The 20,793-nt window shown below is 39.0% G+C and overlaps 1 protein-coding gene across 3 annotated transcripts; it reads right to left on the bottom strand.

Annotated features, from left to right (window-relative positions):
• Nucleotides 1-415: 415 nt before the first annotated feature.
• On the bottom strand, nucleotides 416-19,657 carry LOC148658677 (uncharacterized). Of its 3 annotated transcripts, none has more exons than XM_088640175.1 (6): nucleotides 18,696-19,654; nucleotides 16,715-17,044; nucleotides 13,549-13,860; nucleotides 12,509-12,641; nucleotides 8,247-8,346; nucleotides 416-6,609 (listed from the first exon to the last, which is right to left on the bottom strand). In XM_088640175.1, the coding sequence occupies exons 1-6, from the start codon at nucleotides 18,727-18,729 to the stop codon at nucleotides 6,487-6,489; spliced, it is 1,032 nt and encodes a 343-aa protein (XP_088496301.1). In that variant the 5' UTR covers nucleotides 18,730-19,654; the 3' UTR covers nucleotides 416-6,486. The 3 variants fall into 3 exon arrangements, with proteins under 3 accessions (XP_088496301.1, XP_088496303.1, XP_088496302.1); XM_088640177.1 differs by lacking the exon at nucleotides 416-6,609 and adding an exon at nucleotides 6,621-7,857 and having other exon boundaries at nucleotides 18,696-19,656; XM_088640176.1 differs by lacking the exon at nucleotides 416-6,609 and having other exon boundaries at nucleotides 7,864-8,346; nucleotides 18,696-19,657.
• Between the last annotated feature and the right edge of the window lie 1,136 nt (nucleotides 19,658-20,793).

Genomic DNA, 20,793 nt, shown 5'->3' with positions numbered 1-20,793 from the left:
ACTGCTTGAGTAATGATGGAACGCCTTGGTAATCTGTGCCTCAGCGATTGTACTACCAAGCTGGTACTTGTGTCACACTGTAAGGAATCCCTTTACCATAATGTCATCTCTCTCTCTCCATTAAGGCTTCCAGTTGAAAATTTTAATAACAACCATGATCATATAGGGAATTTTGTGCAAGCAGCTGTATAAAATCTGTGCTCTGAGTACACCCATGGGTTCTCTCAGCCATTGTAAATCTTACAGTATATGACAGCAGATAAGGAGTCAGATAGATTTCATGAATACGGAGACTTTAAGCATAAAGTAATTACAGCTACTAGCATGTTGATGCCAATATCCTAGGAAAAGCAAGAAGAAGAATATCCATTGTTTTGGCTTCCCTACTGTGTAACAAACTTCATGAAAAGTAAGGTTGAGACGATACCTTATTCCTTTATTATTCATGTTGCCTGTTTTTATTACCATTTCTATGCAGGTTGATTAGTCAATGTTAGGGTTACACATAACACAGATATACATGTGGATGCAAGAATGCACTACAGAACTGCTGATACAGGACAACATGAAATAGCCTACACCAGTTTACTCGGAGAGTAAAGCAGACACTTTTAATCCTGGCTGTATTAAGAGTTACACTGTATACTATAACTGAAAGATATTGCAGATGGTCATTTTTTTTCCCCTGGATTTAAACTTTTACACAGGAAACAAAAACATTTTTATGCATAGTATGTATACTACATATAAAAAGAAGTTTTGTAAGCCCGGTTCAATCCTGAGGAGTAACCACTTTCAAGGACTGATGCTATTTCCTACAAGGGCTTGTGAGAAGTGCCTATACGCCACATAGACCACTTCTGATGACTTATTAAAACAAAGTTAATTCAAGGCTATGTTACAGTATCAGAACCTGCGGGGGTAAAATGAGTAGTGTGGATCTCAGTCCAAAACCAGGGAGCTGTCCAGTAGCCACCTGCAGTTTATGGTGCTGAAACAGCTGCAATCTTTCTATAGCATCACTCCACCTAGTGGTACAAGGAACCAGAAGCTGCTAAAGAGCCAAACAAACCATGCTAACAATGTACTGCAGAGTGCAGTTAATGTTCACTCATACTGTCAGATCAGATGTTATTGGATATTTTTTTGATGTGAAAACCAGACATCGGCCATTTTCTGGACAAATTCAAAACCCACAGACCCTCAGTGTACCTTGTGCAGATAGAGTAAAGGCTGACAAGGTTCTTTAGAGCTTGTCTGCTATACACAGGGACTATGTACTGTATATAAACATAATTTGCTGTTTAAAGAGAACTATTGAGAGAGATCAGCAAGTTTTCAACCATACTGCCCATTAAAAAGTAAAATGATGTTTTTTACTGCTAATTCAGCTGCTGGCATTATATTATACTGTACTTCTTGTCCCTGTTTTTGCTCTGAGTGTGTGATTCTGTGGCTAACCAATGTGATCTGAATTTGTTTGTGTGGGTATTTTTGTACCGGGTGCTAGAAAGTGAGCACAGTGTTCCTTCGTTGCCTGGGAACAGATTGCTTTGTTTACGGTGCTACTAGAAGCCGGAGGCTCATCGCCTGCACGCTATCCTCCAGGCGCACAAATCAGATAGCTCCAGCGGTCCAGACTTCAAACACACTGTCCTCATCAGCCAGGTGTAGCCCAACACCTGCACAGTCCCCCGCCACTGGACAAGCATGCCGATTAGCTATCACTCTCACGAAATGCTTCGAAATGCTGTAGCATCTCAGCGAGAGGTCAGGCAGACACCAAGCAATAACACTGCAGGGCAGAGTTTTACTGTTATCAGAGTAGTACCGTTGATCATCTAATGGTTCACAGCAGACTTTTTGCCCCAATGACAAGGAATGTCACCAGGTGCTAAGCACCTAATGAAATGAAACCTAAAGGAGTTTCAAAAAAAGGCACGAGTCTATTTTAAAACAAAAGTGAAAAAAAACAGCCCGCCATCTCCAGTAACTGCACTGCTGTGCTCAAATGTTTTGCAGAAAAGAAAGGGCAAAGGCAGCTTTCCACTGAACTGTTATTGTTTTTTCAGCTGCTCAAAGTTCAGCACTTTCCTGCAAACACGTTATCCACATATACAGTGCCTTCAGAAAGTATTCACCCCCCATTGATTATTTCTCATTCTGCCGTGTTGCAAAGTCAGATTAAAGCATATTTTAATGGGATTTTTTTCCACTCCCGTAGAAGTAATTCTCTATAATGTTAAAATGAAATAAAGTATTTAGATGTCTTCAGAATTATATTAAAAATAAAAATCTGAAAATTACTTAATTGATAAGTATTCACTCCCTTTGCTGTAACAACCTAAATTGGGTGAGGTATTCAATTATCATGAGAGATCACACTAAATACGTTAACACCTGTGTTCATTTCCAATCCACCTGTGTTCAATTGCACGGTAAATATCACTGACTTTGAGAGGTCTGACAACTAAAACAGCAGATCAGTCCTGCTGTCATGACCAAGGAGCTGCCCATTGAACTTTGAGATGAAGTTGTTAGGTGGAAAAAAGCTGGAGAAGGTTATGAAAAGATTGGCAAAGCTTTGAACCTTCCTAGGAGCACCAACAACAAAATGGAAAAAAACATGGCACAAGCCAGACACTACTAAGAGCAGGCAACGTGGATGGAGCCAAATACAGGCAAATCCTTGAGGAGAACCTGTTTCTGTCAGCCAGAGATCTGCGTTTAGGGCAAAAAATTCATTTTCCAGCAGGACAATGACCCAAAAATTATCAAGGAATGGCTTGAAAAAAGAAAGTAGTATTCTGGAATGGCCCAGCCAGACCCCAGGCTTGAATCCAATTGAAAATCTGTAGTATGACCTGAAAATTGCTGTCCACTGACACTCTCATCTAATTTGGCAGAGTTGGAGCAAATTTGCATTCCATGGACAAGCATTCCACAATCTAAATGTGCAAATCTCGTACAGACATACCCAAGAAGACTCACAGCTGTAACTGCTGCTAAAGGACTATGCACAAAGTATTGACTCGGCGGGGGGCCTGAGTACTTTTGTAAATGAGAAATGTAAGTCTTTCATTCTGGGGAAACGAATGTTGTTGAATAAATATTTTTTTATTCATAAATGTGTTGAATTTATTGTGTTATTGAAGGGAGAAAAAATATTTCAATGTGTTAAAATGGAAGTGAAACAGGAACAAAATGCGAATAAATTCAAGGGGGTGAATATTTTCTGCAGGCACCGTATGGGGCCAAATAGCCTTTTTTCCATTATTTACATTTCTACTGTTCTTAAAATGCTGCTTCCTTTCAATTCATATAAACAAAAAACTGATCACAGAAATAAAACATCTAATTTTCTCCTCACCATGCTCAAGTCCAGGTGGGTCAGAATGTGAAAAGGAATTGATACAAATTATATAACAACATGGCTCAAGGCCTGACCAGTATTCAACAAATGCAGGTCCCAGGTCCGGGTTCCTGGATTACTGTATCGTTTGAAAGAAATTAACAATACCTGGCAGTATGTTTCCACATCATTAAATTTTAAAGGCTCATTTTTGATAAAACAATGTTTTGACAGGGGGAAATAACCAATTCTTTAGTTTGTTTTCTGGAATTTTCTGGAATTCTGGAATCTGGAAAAGGTATAAAATTTGCACGAAGGATCTGAAAAGCACACTTGGCAAAACAACCAGGAGCTGGTCAGCTGAGCCGCTGACAATAATGCCAACCTGGAGCCATTGTGGGAGTATGTGGCACAGCTTCAGTGTGCAAAGGAACAGGTAAAGGTTCATACTATGCTGAAAGGTAAAGAAAAGGAACACTACATTTCAGCTGTGGAGCCTTCGGCAGGTGTGTCTGGTGGGACTAGACCTATCAAGTGCTGGCCATGTTTGCTATGAATGCTTTAGCGGGAGAAATTATTGATGCTTTGGTCCTCCAGGGACGTCTTTCTGCGCCAGAGGATGGGTCTCGTTGTCATGACTCCTTTGTTCTTGGGCGGGTTTGTTTTGATGAGCTGGTACAATTTCACACTTCACCATGCCTCCCACTGGGCACCCTGGCACAAGATCCCAGGGAGTCCCTGTGCAGCTCAGACACACCACTGCAGCACCTCATCCAACTCCCAGCACAACCACATGCACAGCCTTCAACCGGAAAAATAAAGGCTGAAGCATCACTGGCCCAATTAAAAATGCCTGGGACCGGTGCTGAACCCTCAAGCACCTTTGATGCAGACAACTACACTTTCTATTCGAAGGAAGGGGCATGGTCTTGCATATGAGCTGTGCTGTTAATGTTGACTGTCAACACTACTAAACAGAATTAAACCATTTCCCCCAGTGCTTATTTTAACACCACTCTAATAGACCTCATAAACATCTCCTTCAACGTGAGGGTTCCTGGCCTTCATGCCAATTTTGAAGCACTGGAGCAGGTATCTGTGGCCACGACCCCAGGTTTGAATAAAGCTACCAACTTAAAGTTGATCCTTACATCCTGCCCCGACAGGCAGAAGGAACTAAATCATTTTAGTCTTGCACAGAGACAATTACAAGGCAATTGACATCGCTGCAGTGACAACAATGGAAAATAAGCATTCAAAAGATAATTATTTCTAAGATAAGTATTCAAAATCCTCAAGGGAACAGACAAATCACAAACCAGTAGACAGAAGTTGACACTACTGTACATGGGAATGCATTTAAAACAAACAACCATAGGCACTTTTATTTAACTCAAAAGGTTGTGGTGTTATGGAACAAACTGCCCTGTCATGTTGCTGAACCTGATGCCCTGGATTATTTCATGAAATGGATCCATTAACTACTTACTACCAAATGGACAAGATGGGTCAAACAGCCTCATCTCACTGGTAACTATTTTAGGTTCTTATGCAGAGCAGACAACTGCATATTATCATTAGAACAGAACAGCTGTGTAAGCTCACTGTATTATTACATCTCGTACTGCATCACATGTCTGTGTTCTGAATAATCTTTCAAATGAATTCACAATCCCCCTTCTTCAGCCCTGTGCTCTAAAACTGGATGAAGAAAACCTCCTTTCACATGTGGCATGTGTGTCAGGGCTGTAGTATGCCACAGCATGTTCAATTAGCAAATCTGCCAGACTGAAATCTTGGGTAGATTGTTACTGTATATAGCTGCAAATCAAACCTAACCTGTATGCATTTGGAAAGCAGAAGTAAACTGGAACAGATGGTGAAAATTCACCTAGTGAGCTCCACACAGATAGGCACCAAAGGCTACAATCCAACCTAGAATGCAGAAGCCATACTGTAGGACTACAGTGCTAACCAAGGCGCGACCATGCCTGCCCTTGTGAGCATTTATCAGGCACCATTGCCTGACGTTGCTTTCTAACGTGGGGTTTGAGCTCCACCTGGAGGTACAATACATTACCGCAGTGGTGGTTATCAGTCAGATATGTTTCTGGTTATCAGTCAGATATGCCCCACAATTGCTCCTCTCTGTATCAGAAAATTAAATAAAATCTGACCACTTTTGAAAAACGTTGAACATTTTTAGGTTGAGAGTCAAAGTGTACATAAAACACAGGAAGAAAATATTTGCTATTTTCATATTTTCTTAAGCATTTGCCCCATCTGTCTTAGCGCTGCCGCAATATCAACAACGGAACATTTAGAAAAAGGTTCAGGTGAAACAGACTATCATCATCGTCACTTTCACCTACCCTTTAACTATAATGGAGTGAGTTTACTTAATTTAATGGCACCTTCCTGAAACCCCCTCTCCCTTCAGGTCACCAGATGCTCAAAAACAGAAATCCGAGCTGACTGCAGGTGGAGATTAGGAGCATATTAATAGCCTGCCTGTCTGATCCCTGTTCTATTATTCATGGCTGGGTGCAATGCAATATAGAAGCGCTTAGTGAAGTTATTTATATTTCTTCGTGAGGGACAGTTCATGTTACCAGTACCTGAATCCAGAAATAGCAGCAAACAATTTAAGAGTGAGAGCGATATGACAAGTGAGGGACTCCAAGATCTGTCCCCATCTAGTGGACATTTTAAGTACAGCAATACTAATCTATTCAGACTGACATTTCCCATACAAATCAATAATGATAACTATTGTTGATGTTACTACAAGCAACTCATTCATGGACTTTCATTAGTACAAAAAATTCCAGGTTTACCACAAGAAAATAGTTGGTACAGAGTGTGTTTAAAAGTATATATTCCTTTAAAAGGCATTTATTTTATAGGATTAGGAATTAGTTGTATTCATATCTAAAGACCAACGTATTTTTCTCACGTGTTATAGTGTCCCTGAGTAAACCGGAATTGCCTGGCATCACAGTTTATACTGCACAACACTTTCTTTCCTTCCATGAATGGCATGGTCTGAAACCTGTCCACTGACTGCAGTTCTCCCATGAAGGCAGTAACTCTTGTGTGAAGTTCAACATGCTGTAGCTCAGCAGAAGACTGAATCAGAGGTGCTGGGCTGAAAGCGAAGAAATGATCTCCTTGCTGTGGAGTTCCTTCAGTCCTCTGCAGTTTCTGTGCAGTTTTTTTTCCAGATATGTACTATAGTGTTTTCTGTGCCCTTTATTCTGAAACAGAGACACATACTGTACAGTAAGTGGGCTCAGCCCTGGACTTCAAAGAAAACCTCTCCACTGAGTACGATCATTTAAAGCAAGAACGGCTTCTGTACCCTTCATCATTTAATAATAAGTTTGAAATGACAGACATTCCCACGTCAACTGTATCTATACATATACTGTATATATAAAAATTACGTTTTCATTGAGCTTTTCATCCTATAGCTCTAGTACATACTGTACTGTATATATAGGTGGAGAGCTATGCGGCATCCATCTGGGTGATGGACAGCAACCGTAATGTACCAACTGCCCCCCATGAATCTGTGAAGTAGATCAGGCAAAATGAGAACCAACTGATTTAAGGGAAAACTGAAGGTAGACCAGATTGTGTAAACCCAGAGTGGAATTCAGCCAGGATACCAGGGTTAACACATGAGTCGCTACTCGCATGAATAGTGCCGTAAGAATGTAAATCACCAAGTAGATCTTGACTTAATATCTCCTACAGCATGGTGTCCCCAGTCACTGTATTAATATGCTTTGATTTTAGACATTCTGGTTAAGAGAAAATTGTGTCCACCAACATCCCTTGTGGCAGCAACCAGACTCAGCCTGGCGTAGCTGCTGAAATCTGCCGAGATCAGGCTATATGGGGGTAACACTGTTACTGTTTCTTGACCTGTTCAAACAGTTGTGCCCTACCAGTGGTGCACTGTGGAGCTATGGTTCCATTTGTGTACCCAATTTCATACACATTACTTGGTTCCACACGGTACAGGATCCAAGAGTGTGCTACCATTGCTGTTATCCACTCATGGGCATGCAGTGCATCATTGCATGTATAATGACTAGCTCACTTGCCAGCATTCAGTCTGTAGTGTGTACTACCATTTTCTATTGGAACATGTTTGATAGATGTGCAGTCTGAGCCAAGGGATACATTTATCCACAGTGTACAATCCTCATGACAATTTCATAGAACACACGACTTAAATATAAGACAATAGTTAATGATCATATTCAGAGCATGCTGCTAACATTGCTTTTCCCTGGATAGAGGAGAAAATTCAATAAGACACTCATTATAGTCAAGGTGTTTAAGCTGCAGGCTCATTTACACTGATGAAGTAGAAAAATAAATATACAGTATGCAGTTTTAATACATCATTTTTATGTCCAGATTAAAAATAAATGAGCATGAAATAACCAGCTTCTGGTTTTCACTGATACACAAGAGAATGTAGTTACTCATACCTGAAATACAAAAGAAAAGGTTATTCATCCAATTGCAGTAGCAGATTGCTTGAAGCTCTATTCCATGAGGGACAACGTTTCTGCCTTGGCTTTGGGCTTTAAAGTGGCAGAATATGTTTCCTGATCAAAATCAAAGTGTCCAGTTGTGACACTAACTGAGAAGGAAGTTGGTCAAATTGGTCACAAATTAGTGTCAAGCACTGATTTGAAAAATGCATGAAGTTAGAAAATGAGAGAGCACTCACTGCGGTATAAGAAAAAAACGAATTGCATGTCTTCTTTCAAGCACAATAGCTCAAGCAATGCAGGTCTGCAGTATGGTGTGTAAGGAAGACTGGAGATTTTTTTTTATGGCCGATTCTTTCTGGTGTTCACCTACAGTAACATACCTTGAAATATCTGCGCAGAAGTATAAAAGACACCAGAAGAGCCACAAACAGCAGCCAGCGACACACTTCATATGACAAAGACTTCACTGTCCAGCTGCACCTGAAAAAAAAAAACAGCAATGGTGAGACAGAGCGAGTTCCTGACATTCCACTCTACAGCAAACAGGTCACCGAGACTCGGACAGGACACATCTGTCAGATGCACACTAAGCAGCATGTGACAAGGTGTCTGAGCACAGGAAGCGAAGCAATGTGGCCTGCAGCCAGGTCCAGCCTAGCAAGCTGGGCAACTGCCTAGGGCCCCGAGGCCACCTGGGGGGCCCCCCTCAATGTAAGATAGATAAGATAAGATCACTTGATTAGCCATATACAATTTCTTACATTAGGAATTTGTCTTTTTGAATATTCCAGCTTGCTCTCCATGAGACACACAGACAGGGAGAGAAGCTTGGGGTCAGAGCGCAGGGTCAGCCATTTATACGGCACCCCTGGAGCAGTTGGGGTTAAGGGCCTTGCTCAGGGGCCCAATAGAGTAGGATTACTCCGCCGGTCGGGGGATGTGCAACACAATATATTTTTTCACATTGACAAATTCCCTCCAGTGGCTCTTTCTGTTGCTGCTGTGCTGATCTGGACTGTTATAGTTTGCTAGCTATAAATGATAAAATTAATAGTTGTGAATTTAAGTAATAATAATAATTGCTTATACTTATATAGCGCTTTTCTGGACACTCCACTCAAAGCGCTTTACAGGTAATGGGGACTCCCCTCCACTACCACCAATGTGCAGCATCCACCTGGATGTAAGTGTATAAACCAAATAAACTAAGTGTAGTGGTTTATTTCACCGCCGATGTAGTAATTGACTCATGTTTGCCATAAGATGACAGTATCGGTATAGTTTCAGCCGCTGCTACGCCAAATGACGTTCGTTTGATTTTGGAAAGCAGAAAATGTTGATCAATTCTATTAATCTTTCATTACATCTCGCAAACATCCTTTTACTTGCATTGCAAACTGTGCTGTAATGGTTTAAAATTAAAATAATGTAGTAGCAACTGGTAAACACACATTGTCCTCCAAAAGGATGTACCTACTGTACAGTACAGTAAAAAAGAGTAGAAAAGAAGAGCAGGATAAGTGATCTCAAAAGAGAGGTATGCCAAATCAAGTCACTGTATTTATAATGCCTCTGTATTTCATTGGGTTTTGAGTTTGTCAGGTCCATGTAAATAGCAAACGGTGCACAAGCCACATTTTCTAACTAGACATGAAGACTAGTTGAGGCGTTTGACTAGAAGACAACAGATACATGTTTCATGTTATTATTTTCAATGCTAAAATATGTTATCTTCGTAAAATGTGTGTCTCTTTGTTATTTATTATGTGTTCTTTAAAGTTGGTTAGTAAACGTTTCTAGTAATATAATTCATTGATGTAATCATGATAAACAGTAAAATAAGGTCAGGGTGGAAGTTGATACAGGAGGGGCCCTTTTTAAACAAATTCAAAATTTCTGTTCAGAAGTTTCACTCTTTGAAATAGCTGGTGGCATACATTTTGTTAACACTGTGACTGCTTTTAGCATTCATAAACACGTTGTAAACAAATATACTTATACATTAATGATTGACAAATGTGACGATACCTAATCTAAATTACATTTTTAAATCTAAAGAAATGAAACGAGAAAATATTTCAGCATTTAGCTTATTCAGAACACGTGTCTAAAATGTTTTCGTAATGGATAGTTTGTCCAAACTGCTACACGTGAAACCAAATTGATTTGTTGCACATGTGGATGTAAATTGAAAATGTTATTCCTGATGCAACTGACAACGAAAAAAATGAAAAATTCCAACTTGCTTAGCGATGACAAAGAAACAAGTATATTAAGAAGTGTAATAAGAATATTGCACTGATGAAAATGTTTATGATAACGTGACAAAGAGAGAAAGGTCACTGTAGAAGTGGTAATTTGTAAGTTAAATTGACTTTGTAGCTGGATAAGCGATGATTGAAAATGTATGGAGGGATGTATTGGTTTAAAATGTTTTAATGTTTTAATTCCTACATGTAGCTACTTTGTAATGTTTAATCAAAATGTAACTGTCTTGGTTTTCGATTGTTAGCATACAGTATCATCAACATATCTGCCCCGCACTCCCCTGTTTTTCAAAGTAACAGTCTATTTAGCAGTTTAAAAAAAGAAACACTGACGCTGAAGTCATTTTCACAACATATGGAAACTATATTAATGTTGCTATAAACAACTACAATCGAGCTTCGACCCGAGCTGCCGAGTTCAACATGCGCAATAGCACACATTGAAGTGACTGTGGTGACGTACTGTATCAGCTAGTTTGCTTTTCATACTGAAAAAAAATTATTCCTCCGACCCTCAGACCTGGATACCCTAAAGACTGTAGAGGACTAGAAAGAAGACAACTCAGTGGAAAGGAAATCAAAACCTTCACAACACAAAGAGAAAAACAATTCTGCTCACACACACTACTCACCGCGATAGACAGACAGGAAGCAATCCGATGTGAAATTTTTAATTCATCAGGCCTTCGTGGCAGCAGAAATCTCAAACTCAGCTCGTTCAGGGCTCACTTTTTCTGGCTTTTGTCACACCCACATTTCAGTTACACAGTTAGTCTATTTAGTCAATTAGCTGCATCATTGTAACATTTCGAACCAGCCTCTAGGGTGATTTACAATACAGTACATGCAATTGTACCTTGAATGAACTGAATATATTTTGTAATCAACTATAAAATACCTTAAATATAATAAGATTAATTGTTTAATTGACTACGCTGGCTGAAACATTAAATGGAAGACTCAGGGTTCTCCAGGAACTGAGTTCTAGATGTTATTAAAATATTTGAGCCTGATATAGTCCTCTCAATTTATGATCAAGCAGTGTACTAGAACAATGCACTGACAAACAATGACTACACTGTTCTGTAATTTCAGTTCAAAACACACCTTTAATGAAATCAAGGCTTGTATGGTTGGTGTCTATAAAGGATGTATTACTACACACCCCAGTGCATTTACAGTAAGTACTCAAATCCTAAGCACAGCTCTAAGGTTTATGGTAACATGCTGACATGCATCTTGCACCTACTGTACTGTAGAAGAGATATACTACGTGTGCAGTGACAGTGACACCATTAGGAAAAGTGAGTCTTAACCAATGACGCTAACAGATTTCCAATTATTCATTTTAATAAAAAGCTCGTGATAGAGCACATCTTAATTTATATTTAACATCACACAGCATGCTGTCAGACTGGCCTTTAGCCTATGGGTTCTTATCTGTCAGCTTATCAGCCCTCTTCCCCCCTTGATGGTGATTTGGTTTCCATTCTGCCTGCTTTCTTACTTTCCAGTCCGCCTCCACCGCCCCATTCAGAAACCACAGCGTGTACACAGTGAGCTCTCAGCCCACACCCTCCTGCTCTGTTTCTCAGAAAGACTCGAGGCTTGTCCTTGTCCTCAACACACTCACACACTTTTCTCGACCCTGTTTATCTCAGTCCTACTGGAGGGAAACGAAAACTAATTTGCCATTAAAAAACTAAGGCTTTTAAAATGGGAGCAACACAGGAATGAAGAGCCTAGGACTATCAGAAAGGCTACAAACAACAGGAGGCCATTTGGCCCATCTAACTCATTGGGTTGCTAGTAGCTAATTGATCCTGCCATTTTGTAAAAGAAGTCGGGGTACGGTCCTTGACAACAAGCCTAAGTAGTATCTTCTGTACTTCCACAGCAAACAGTAATACAGTTTTATAGGGGGCAGACAATACCCCAAACCTCCCACCAGTGCCCCAGATTTCAGTTGTTACAATTAATTTTAAATGACAAAGGTCATTTCTGCCCCAACTCTCTTGTAGTTCTGTAGAACACCCACTTCCCACATGCAGTCCTGATTTTAATTAGCTACTACTAATTAATTACCAACTACTAAACAGGGTTACACGGGCCGAATGTCCTTCTTTCTTTCATTTGTAACCTTTGTTATGATCTCACAATCTTTACTCCTCACTTAACGATTTAATGAAATGCAGTCGGCATTTAAGAGGCAGGTGATTTGATTCATTCTGAGTCAGAATACAAATTGCATGACTACTCCATGACCATGCAACGTTATTTATATTTTTTACATGGTAGCAGTTGGCGATAACATGGTATGAAACAGGAGTGCTTATACCAAACAAGTATACATTTTAAAAATGCCTGGGGCTTACCTGACAGAGACATTGAACTCACTAGCCTCACTAACTACTGAGGAAGGCAGATAGCCATCTGTGAATTCAGTGGATATCAGAGCTGTAGCTGTGCTCATTAACTCTTCATCCCAGCACTCATAAGAATGATCGCCTGCCAAATAGAAAACAATAAAAATACATCTGTACAAATAAACAACAGTCATCATTATAAAACTTTGCGGTGTACTATAAGTTCTAGTTCTAAAACTTAAATGTTATTAACGTCCTCACTTTCAGTGCTGTTTTTTCTCTTTTGTCATGGATTCAACTTTTCCTAACATATTATTTGATCTATAAAGCACAACTATGGCATAATTACTATTACTGAGGTTATTCTTTTGTATTTTTCAGTAACCTATTAAACAAACAAGCAATCAAAATAATTTGCCCACTACAAATGGCTTTTGCCCTGACCAGGGTTTTTCAGCAGAGCGTACTGTAGCTGTATCTTGACTTTAACTCATCATATTACCATCTTTCCATTTTCCAAACTCTTTTTCCAACTCAGAGTCGCTGTGGAGCCAAAAAGCAACAGGCACAAGGCAGGATACACCACAGACGGGACACTTGTCTATCTCAAGGCAGACACACACTCATACCAGGGCCATTGTTCCTAGAAGCCAGTTAACATACCAGTACTGTATATCTTTGGACAGTGGGAAGAAACCGGAGCTATCAGGGGAAACACACACAAACATGGGGGGAACATACATACTCTACACAGATAGCACCCCAGGAATTGAACCTAAGGACCCAGCTCTGCAAGGCAGCAATACTAAACACTGGACCACTGTATCGCTCTTACCCGTTTCAAGTAAGGACAAAATAAAACCAAAAAGCTCAGTCACAATATGACTGCATTCTACTGATGTGCCTCGGTTAGTAGAACATTAATCTGTAATTTCTGGACTCATTTTAACAAAGGTTTCTATCATGGAATTATAAGTCTCACAATCCAGCAAGAATCTCTGCATTGTAGAATCCCTATATTCCTCAGGGCTGCTGGCGCTGGTACTCACTGCCAATAGTGACATGATAGGCACACTGTTCCTCAGCTGGCTTTAGAAGTTCTGCTCTCACAAGGTCACTGTGCTCCTGGTTCACACTATTGCTGGCTGTGCAGTAATAGAGCTGACTCTCGGCCAGAGTGGTGCAGCACAAGGTCAGGTCAGTGGAGAACTGCACTGGGACATCAGCTGGCTGGACACTCTTGTACCAAGTGTATCTCACACCTGTCCCTTGCACACTATTGCAGCGCACTATCAGGGGCTGTCCTGAGCAAGACACCTCAGCAGGGCCCAGGAATACCAGGTTAGGTCGAGACACTGGAACTGTTGGGATATAAAAGGAAACATACTGAGAACACATACAGTACAGTATATAGGGCCTGAATAAGAATTCTATTAATTAATCCACAATTAATTAATTAATTGATGATGATTAAGAGAGATTACTCTATAACAAGCAGTCAAAATATAGTCAATATATAGTCAAAACAATTCAGATATTACTACTTCAAATCCAGGGTAGTTTACGACAGATGTGTGCATGATTTCAAGTACAGTGGTTAGACACATTTGATAGCCAGTGTATTCTTGTTTTTCCATGCCTCAAAGATCGCTGTTACTTCCACTGCTGAATCCACAATGTCATGATTCAGAGTTAGAACTTGCCAACTTAATGACCATTGCTTGTGAATCAAAGTTATTACTGAGATAATTGTAGACATAACAATTGCTAGCTAGAATTGTCTGAAGCTGCCCCTTGACAACTGGTTAAAGGATAGAAAACACAGAACAAAAAGGGGTGAGTGCTTTGGGGTGTTGTAATTAGTGCAGATCTGTGTTAGGATCACTCTTTTTGGGGACATTGTTTTATTTTTATTCAGGGCTTATGTTCAAATTATAAGACTGGACAATAAATAAAAATGTAACAAAAAAGCAAATGACTCAGTGTTAAAAAGATGGCAAATACTGTGCATTGGTAAGAGAATGCATTTCTAATGTTCTATACTCAATATCATAGTGCTTCAAACAGTTTTGGTATTATGTACTGCAGTGCAATGAACAGATGTTTATTTACAAGCAGTTTATATACTGCTAATGTTTTGTCTTTTTTTATCTAGAGGCGAGTTTTAAATAAGAATCATTTAGCAATGCAGAAATGCAAAAACGTGGAACCAAGAGTGTCTGTTTAATAAATAAATTTGCCAAAAATGTTAGCTAACTTATTGGAGTGATCATACACAGAACATTTGACTAGAATGTAACACAGCTCTCAAAAACATTCAATATGACAGCATGGAGCACATGAAGCTACAGTATAAGTAATTTACTGTTACGACATTCTGGTTTATTTGTATTTCCTTACTAAATTTAGCTGTGCAATTCCAAAAACATGAGTATATTTCTTGGACACCTCTGTTTTCAATGTGTCTGACATATGGGTGTATAATTGAGAGCAGATTACTCACCTGCGCAAAGAAATAACAGAAGAAAAGTGTATGCTGGTGAGACCTAGAACTAGTAATCTCATAGCTCCATGTTTCTGGGTCTGGTCTCAGTTTAGGGTACTTGTCTGTGTGGAGTTTGGCTGATCTTGTGACCTTTTCATCCTGCGCTCCAGTATCCTCTCACATTCTTAAAGATGTACAGGTCAGGTTTTAAAATGTAGGCTATTCTAAATTTTCCGTTTCCTAGGGGCCTAAAAGAGATCTCATGCACGGGGCTGTTCCTAGTGCCGGTTAATGGTCACTATGCATGATTAAATCTTGTCTTTCTGAAAATAAGAAGCTATAACATGCTCCGAGGGAAGAAGTGGGAAAAGGCCCTGTGCAGAGAGTGAGAGAGAAAATGTTATCCAAATCTTTAGGCTAAAGTGAGGTCGGGGATCAGAAGCGGTAGGTCAGAAATACAGGGGGTCACAAGAACAAACAATAAATCGCTTATTAGATTCGCAGCTCAGGCTGAGGAAACCTCAATAGTGAGCGAGGACAAGCTGCACAGTGGAAGTTTAAATAGAAAAAGTGCGTGAAGTTAATTAGTGGGTGCTCGTGGGATTGCGACAGCGTTTGCGTGCCTGCTTGTGGTTTGTGACAGAAGCTCAAAAATATGCTAAACATACTGCACTCTTTCAATCTGGGGCTTTTTACCACTGCGTTCCATGGGCAATTCTTTCCAACTTAGCTTAATTAATGTGTCCTTATACGCAGTAAAGGTAAGTTTTTGAAGAGAATGCCCATGATGTTATTGTACACAATTGTCAAGCAAGCAATTGTCCAGAAACTAGATATACAGTACAGTATGTGTCTTCAAATGAAGTACTCTGCCTTCACTGTGGACGATGAAAGTACTGTTTGTTTCCTGTCAAGCAGGTATGCAGGTGTGACTGCGTTAGTAAGCAAATTGTAGAACTTAAAAAGAACTTAAATACTGTATATTGTAGAAACAAATATCGTAGATGAGTTATTTTTTTAACTCCAGCCATCTCAATGAGTTGTCAGCTCAAACAGTGCAGCAGTTAGTTCAGTAAGATGGCATGACTTTACAATGTGCCTGAGTCAAATTTAAAAATATATTATAAAGGAAATGGAAAACCACCACAGATTAACTCACTTGAATGTGGGTTTAGGGTTGCAAGATTATAAATAAGTGACTAAATAAGAATCTGTCTTGTGTGGAGGTAATCAGCCCACTTCATGCAGACCATCTGCACAATTCTTCCCAAACATTAAAGCTATTCCTCCTGGTCAGGAGGAATCAGTCTATTTTACTGATTTACTGATACAGTATACAAAATCAGGAAAAAGTCAAATATAGGTATATATGGCCTATAGCTATACAGTATACGGTACATATACATTTCTCAGTATTAATCTGACTATTATCAGCTAATGTTGTTCAATTCATATTTACATTTTCTTTTTCTTTACATGACTACTTGTGGTGCATATTTAACTTCCTATTTGGTATTACAATACTTGTGTGGGACATTTGAATTCAAAATGTAGTTTTTTCAATATGGTAACAGAAAACACCAATGTTTAAGACAAACAGTTGAGAGAAATTGTTTCTGTCGATAGGAAGTGAATTAGATGCTGGAATATTGGGTTTTAAGGATGCTGAGAAGATGAAGGATGAGTAGGTGAGCAAAGGAAAAATACTGTAGACAAGCTCTTTACTGTACCTTCTGTCACTTTGATGGTGATCTTCCTCATAATATCAGCATAAGGTCTGTCAATCCCCACCCAGTATACTCCTGTATCATCCAAACGGAGCTGTGTCATTCCGATCAGCAAGACTCCTTGTCTATCTTGTAAAAAGATCTTCCCTCGATATTCCCATTTCACAAAGTTGTCGCTGTCTGCCAGAATCTCACACGAGTTGCGCGATTCTCCATGGCACCAGTACTTCTTGTTATACAGGTATCCGTTGGTCTTGTAATGACAGACGACTGTGAGAGTTCCTGCGACTGTGCTTTTCTCCTCAGCTCTGTCACAGTGCAGCTGGACACTACCTGGTAATGAACATTCACGTCCTTTAATACCTCTAGTTTCTTATGCGCCAGGCATCTAACACATAGATGTGCAGTGCTGTACACACACTCAAATAACACAACTATAAATAAGATATAAGCAAGGATTTCCATTATTGAATTTTGAAACAAAACATCTGTGTCTTTGCTAAATAGAAATGTAGTATTTTAAGACAGTATGGCTTTCACTACCTTTTAAGAGCAGGTCTGGTGTTTCCCTGTCCTGAACTCATCTTTCCTTCTGCTTAGGCAATCTTACCAGTAACTGCAGTAGATAAACAGCCTCACGTCAATAAACAGCCTCATGTCATAAAGCTCTAAGCTTCAAAGCAGGCAGATTTCACTTCTTTTGGAATGCCTTGTTTGTATTGTGCCAATGATATGGAAGTTAAGTTTTTTTTAAAAAGAGTTAGCTATGCACCAAGACTGTTTTGACAGTTGGATTTTAGAAATCACCCATGTCAAACCATTCTAAAGTTGCATTCTCATCACCTATTTATCCGCATGGTCTGGATCAGTGTTACAAAAATCTAAAAAATTAAATAAAAACCCTGTACTTGCCTTATATCCCTATTGCATGTTTCAAGAAAGAGAAACAATTAAAGGTTTTAGTTTTGAAACCTATTAAAATATTCCAGATTAACCATAAAGGAGAAAGCAAGCAGGCCTTTAAAAAAAGATGAGTTAATACAATTCTATGATGAAAAATGATCTGAAAATGCTATAATACTGACACCCAGACACCAACAAGTGACTGGCTTAAGTATCCGCATTCAAAAAAACTAAAAAATCCATTGAAAAATAAGATGATGTGTTATTTTCATTGTGTTTAAGTAATTTTTCTGTTTAAACCATCCATGTGTTCATCTTCTGTTATCTTCTCCTGGTGAGGACTGTAGTCATTTAATGTAACGCCCTAATTTTCTCTCTCCACTTTAAAACAAATGTATTCTTTCTGCACTTAATTTCGAATTATTTTGATTAATCTCTGAGACATACTGTACAGTAAGAATGCGAAAACTGGAATTTCATTAAATCTTTCTAAATTAAACGATTGTACTGAAATAATTAGGGATTATTTATCGATTATTAAATCGAAATATTTTTTCATTCTTACTGTAATGTACAGTATATTAATATACTGTACATCTGCAAGCAATCACACAGCCAGCAGATGTAACTATTGGCCTTAATTATTGATGTAATTATTTCCCAAACTGTGCTTCATGAATGATGATATCTGTTCAATGTTTACTAGACACGTATTTATCCGGCATAAAATTGATCATAGGATATTCTAGTTAAGATTTCTAGTAAATTAAGATAATTTAAGACATACTGTAAGGCTAGTGTACCTTATTTGATCTTCCCACAGTAGTAAATTATTGAATAACATTGCAGGAGATGGTGGGCACAACCTCTATACAGTATTGTCAGAAGTTACTGGTACAAGATATTACAAAATATCCTGATACGTCTGTAACAGACAGTGAGCTACTCAGAAAGAGACAAAGGCAGACAGATATGTACAAATTCTTAGTATATCATTTAACATTACTTGTAGTTTTATTTTTTTTCTTCTGTACAAATTCTTACAAATTTAATCTGATGGCTGGTAATAATATGTACTTACTCTGAAAAAGCAGCATTAAACACAGGACTCTCATCACGCCAGTTTTCCTGCGGTACTGTGTGTCAGACAACAACAGGATGTTCTGTTCAAGTGGACTGTGGTTTTGTTGTCAAAATGCCGCATCTAAACATATTCACTGGTTTTTTTTCTGGTCACCTTTATTACGAGCCATTTCTTTGAAATTTATATTTTTGCAGAAATAGTATAGATGAGGTGTTTTTCAGAAATTCCTCTGGTAAATTTGGCCTTTGTTTTTCAAATCACCCCTTTAGTTATTGATTATTGCTTACCAATTAACACCTTCAAACAGTTTAAGAGTAATAAACCCTTTTCATCACCCAGAGGTCAGAAGAAACATGGGGTTTTTCATCTCATCTTCAACTGTCTTTTTCAGAAAACAAAGTTCAAGTTCAAGTTACAGTGGAATTAAATATTGGTCCTTCTGGCCCATGATGCAATTACAAACAAGACACTGACATTGTAGACAGGATACACATAGTGCAATTACTACTAAAAATAATAATACTAATATTAATAAATAGGATGGTGCAAACTAAGACAGTGTACACCAGAACAGAGGCAGTGTACACAGGAGATACTCATAGTGCAATTTAACTATTACAGAATAGTACAAAAAATACATCTTACAGTGAATGGAAAAAAAGGTTCATTGCACATTTTGCAGATATGCAGGTTCACATGATAAGAAAGCTGTCCATGCCTGGCACTGAAGCAAAATGCAGCTGCAATCTTTCTGGTGTTTAGCCTTGCTCCACTGGTTGAGGTAACATACATTAAAAACTCTTCACTCTTACTATGACGCTGAACCTCAGAAATGTCATCCCTCTTTGCAGAATTACAGGAACAAAATATTTGATTTGATCAGTAAGTTTAATTTAAAGGCCAGTTTAACCAGATGTCTGGGTAGGTCCAACACATTGCATGTCAGTGTGTAGCACATACCTCTATGGAAACGTATTTGTGAATTTCGTAATATGGGCCCCATAAACAAAAAAACATTATAGAAAGACTTTATGAAGGAGCACTTTATGATGTCACTATTCGATTTGCTACCCACAACCTAGAAAGCAGTGTACATCTGCAGTGATTTCGTTTTTTTTACTGTATGCAACCTTTCAGTGTCTTTTGCCGGATTTCTCAGAGCTGCCGCTAGAGGGCAGATTCCGTTTGAATATAAAAGGCAACTTTATCAGAACTCAGAGCTGCAATTTCATATTGCGCTTAACAGCAAATACTAGCACAAATACTTTCATGCAGCGGAGAAATACATATTTAGGAATAATTTATTGATCACCACCAATTGTTTTTTTTTTTTTTTGCAGTTGCAGGGCACACTGGCGCTAAGTATAAGTACAGAGAAGTTTGTGATTATATCATTCTGGCTATCATCTGGCAAGGGAAGGTGAATCAGGAAAGAGATCCAGCATTTCACCAACATCCACAGAATGTGTGGCTCTCTTGTTGGAGATCAACCCAGTGAGATCTGAGAACATAAGAGGTCCTGATGAAGAGAAGGTAAGATGATAATGTTGGCTGGACGTTTCAATCAAAACTCTATTGTGCAACTGATTTTTATACAGAGATAAGCTTGGAGCCCTTCCAGCCCTTCATAAGAAGGCCTTTAGGCAGATGCGCAACAACAAGGAGTGGAGCTCACATCACTGGTTCTCCTCCTCACCTGCAGGATTTGGAATGAGGAAAAAAATCTGAGATGATTTCTGAGATGCCATGAGCATGTGGATATTACAGAGGTTTCTCTGTCTATCACAGGGCGATCATTGGCTACACCCTTCAGAATTGTCAGTGTGGGCTAAGGCCAGAACTGACACAATGTTCACTGTTCACCAGTGGCAGGAAAAGACAAAAAACTTTCTACTACTGTATATGGCTTTTTTTGACTTTACAAAATGAAAACCATTAATTGTATCAATGAAGAAGCCGTGTAGAGAATCCATGTGAAGTACTGATGCCTTCCAAATTTTGTCTTTGCCTGCACTGTGATAATATTTGAGCACTGAATGACAATATCTATCATGACCCCCCGTTGAAGTTTAGGCAAGAATCAAGCAAGGCATGA

The sequence above is a fragment of the Lepisosteus platostomus genome, chromosome 7 (assembly GCF_059453375.1).
Source record: "Lepisosteus platostomus isolate fLepPlt1 chromosome 7, fLepPlt1.hap1, whole genome shotgun sequence".
Taxonomy (NCBI): Eukaryota; Metazoa; Chordata; class Actinopteri; order Semionotiformes; family Lepisosteidae; genus Lepisosteus; species Lepisosteus platostomus.
Note: the sequence above shows the minus strand (reverse complement) of the source record. Positions and strands in the feature narration are given on the sequence as shown.

Coding starts and splice junctions, on each gene's coding strand:
- LOC148658677 (XM_088640175.1), bottom strand. CDS start 18,729: ATGAGAGTCCTGTGTTTAATGCTGCTTTTTCAGA. Junction 17,045..18,695: donor TTTAATGCTGCTTTTTCAGA/GTAAGTACATAT, acceptor GTTCATTACCAG/GTAGTGTCCAGCTGCACTGT. Junction 8,347..12,508: donor GAGTTCAATGTCTCTGTCAG/GTAAGCCCCAGG, acceptor TTTTTTTTTCAG/GTGCAGCTGGACAGTGAAGT.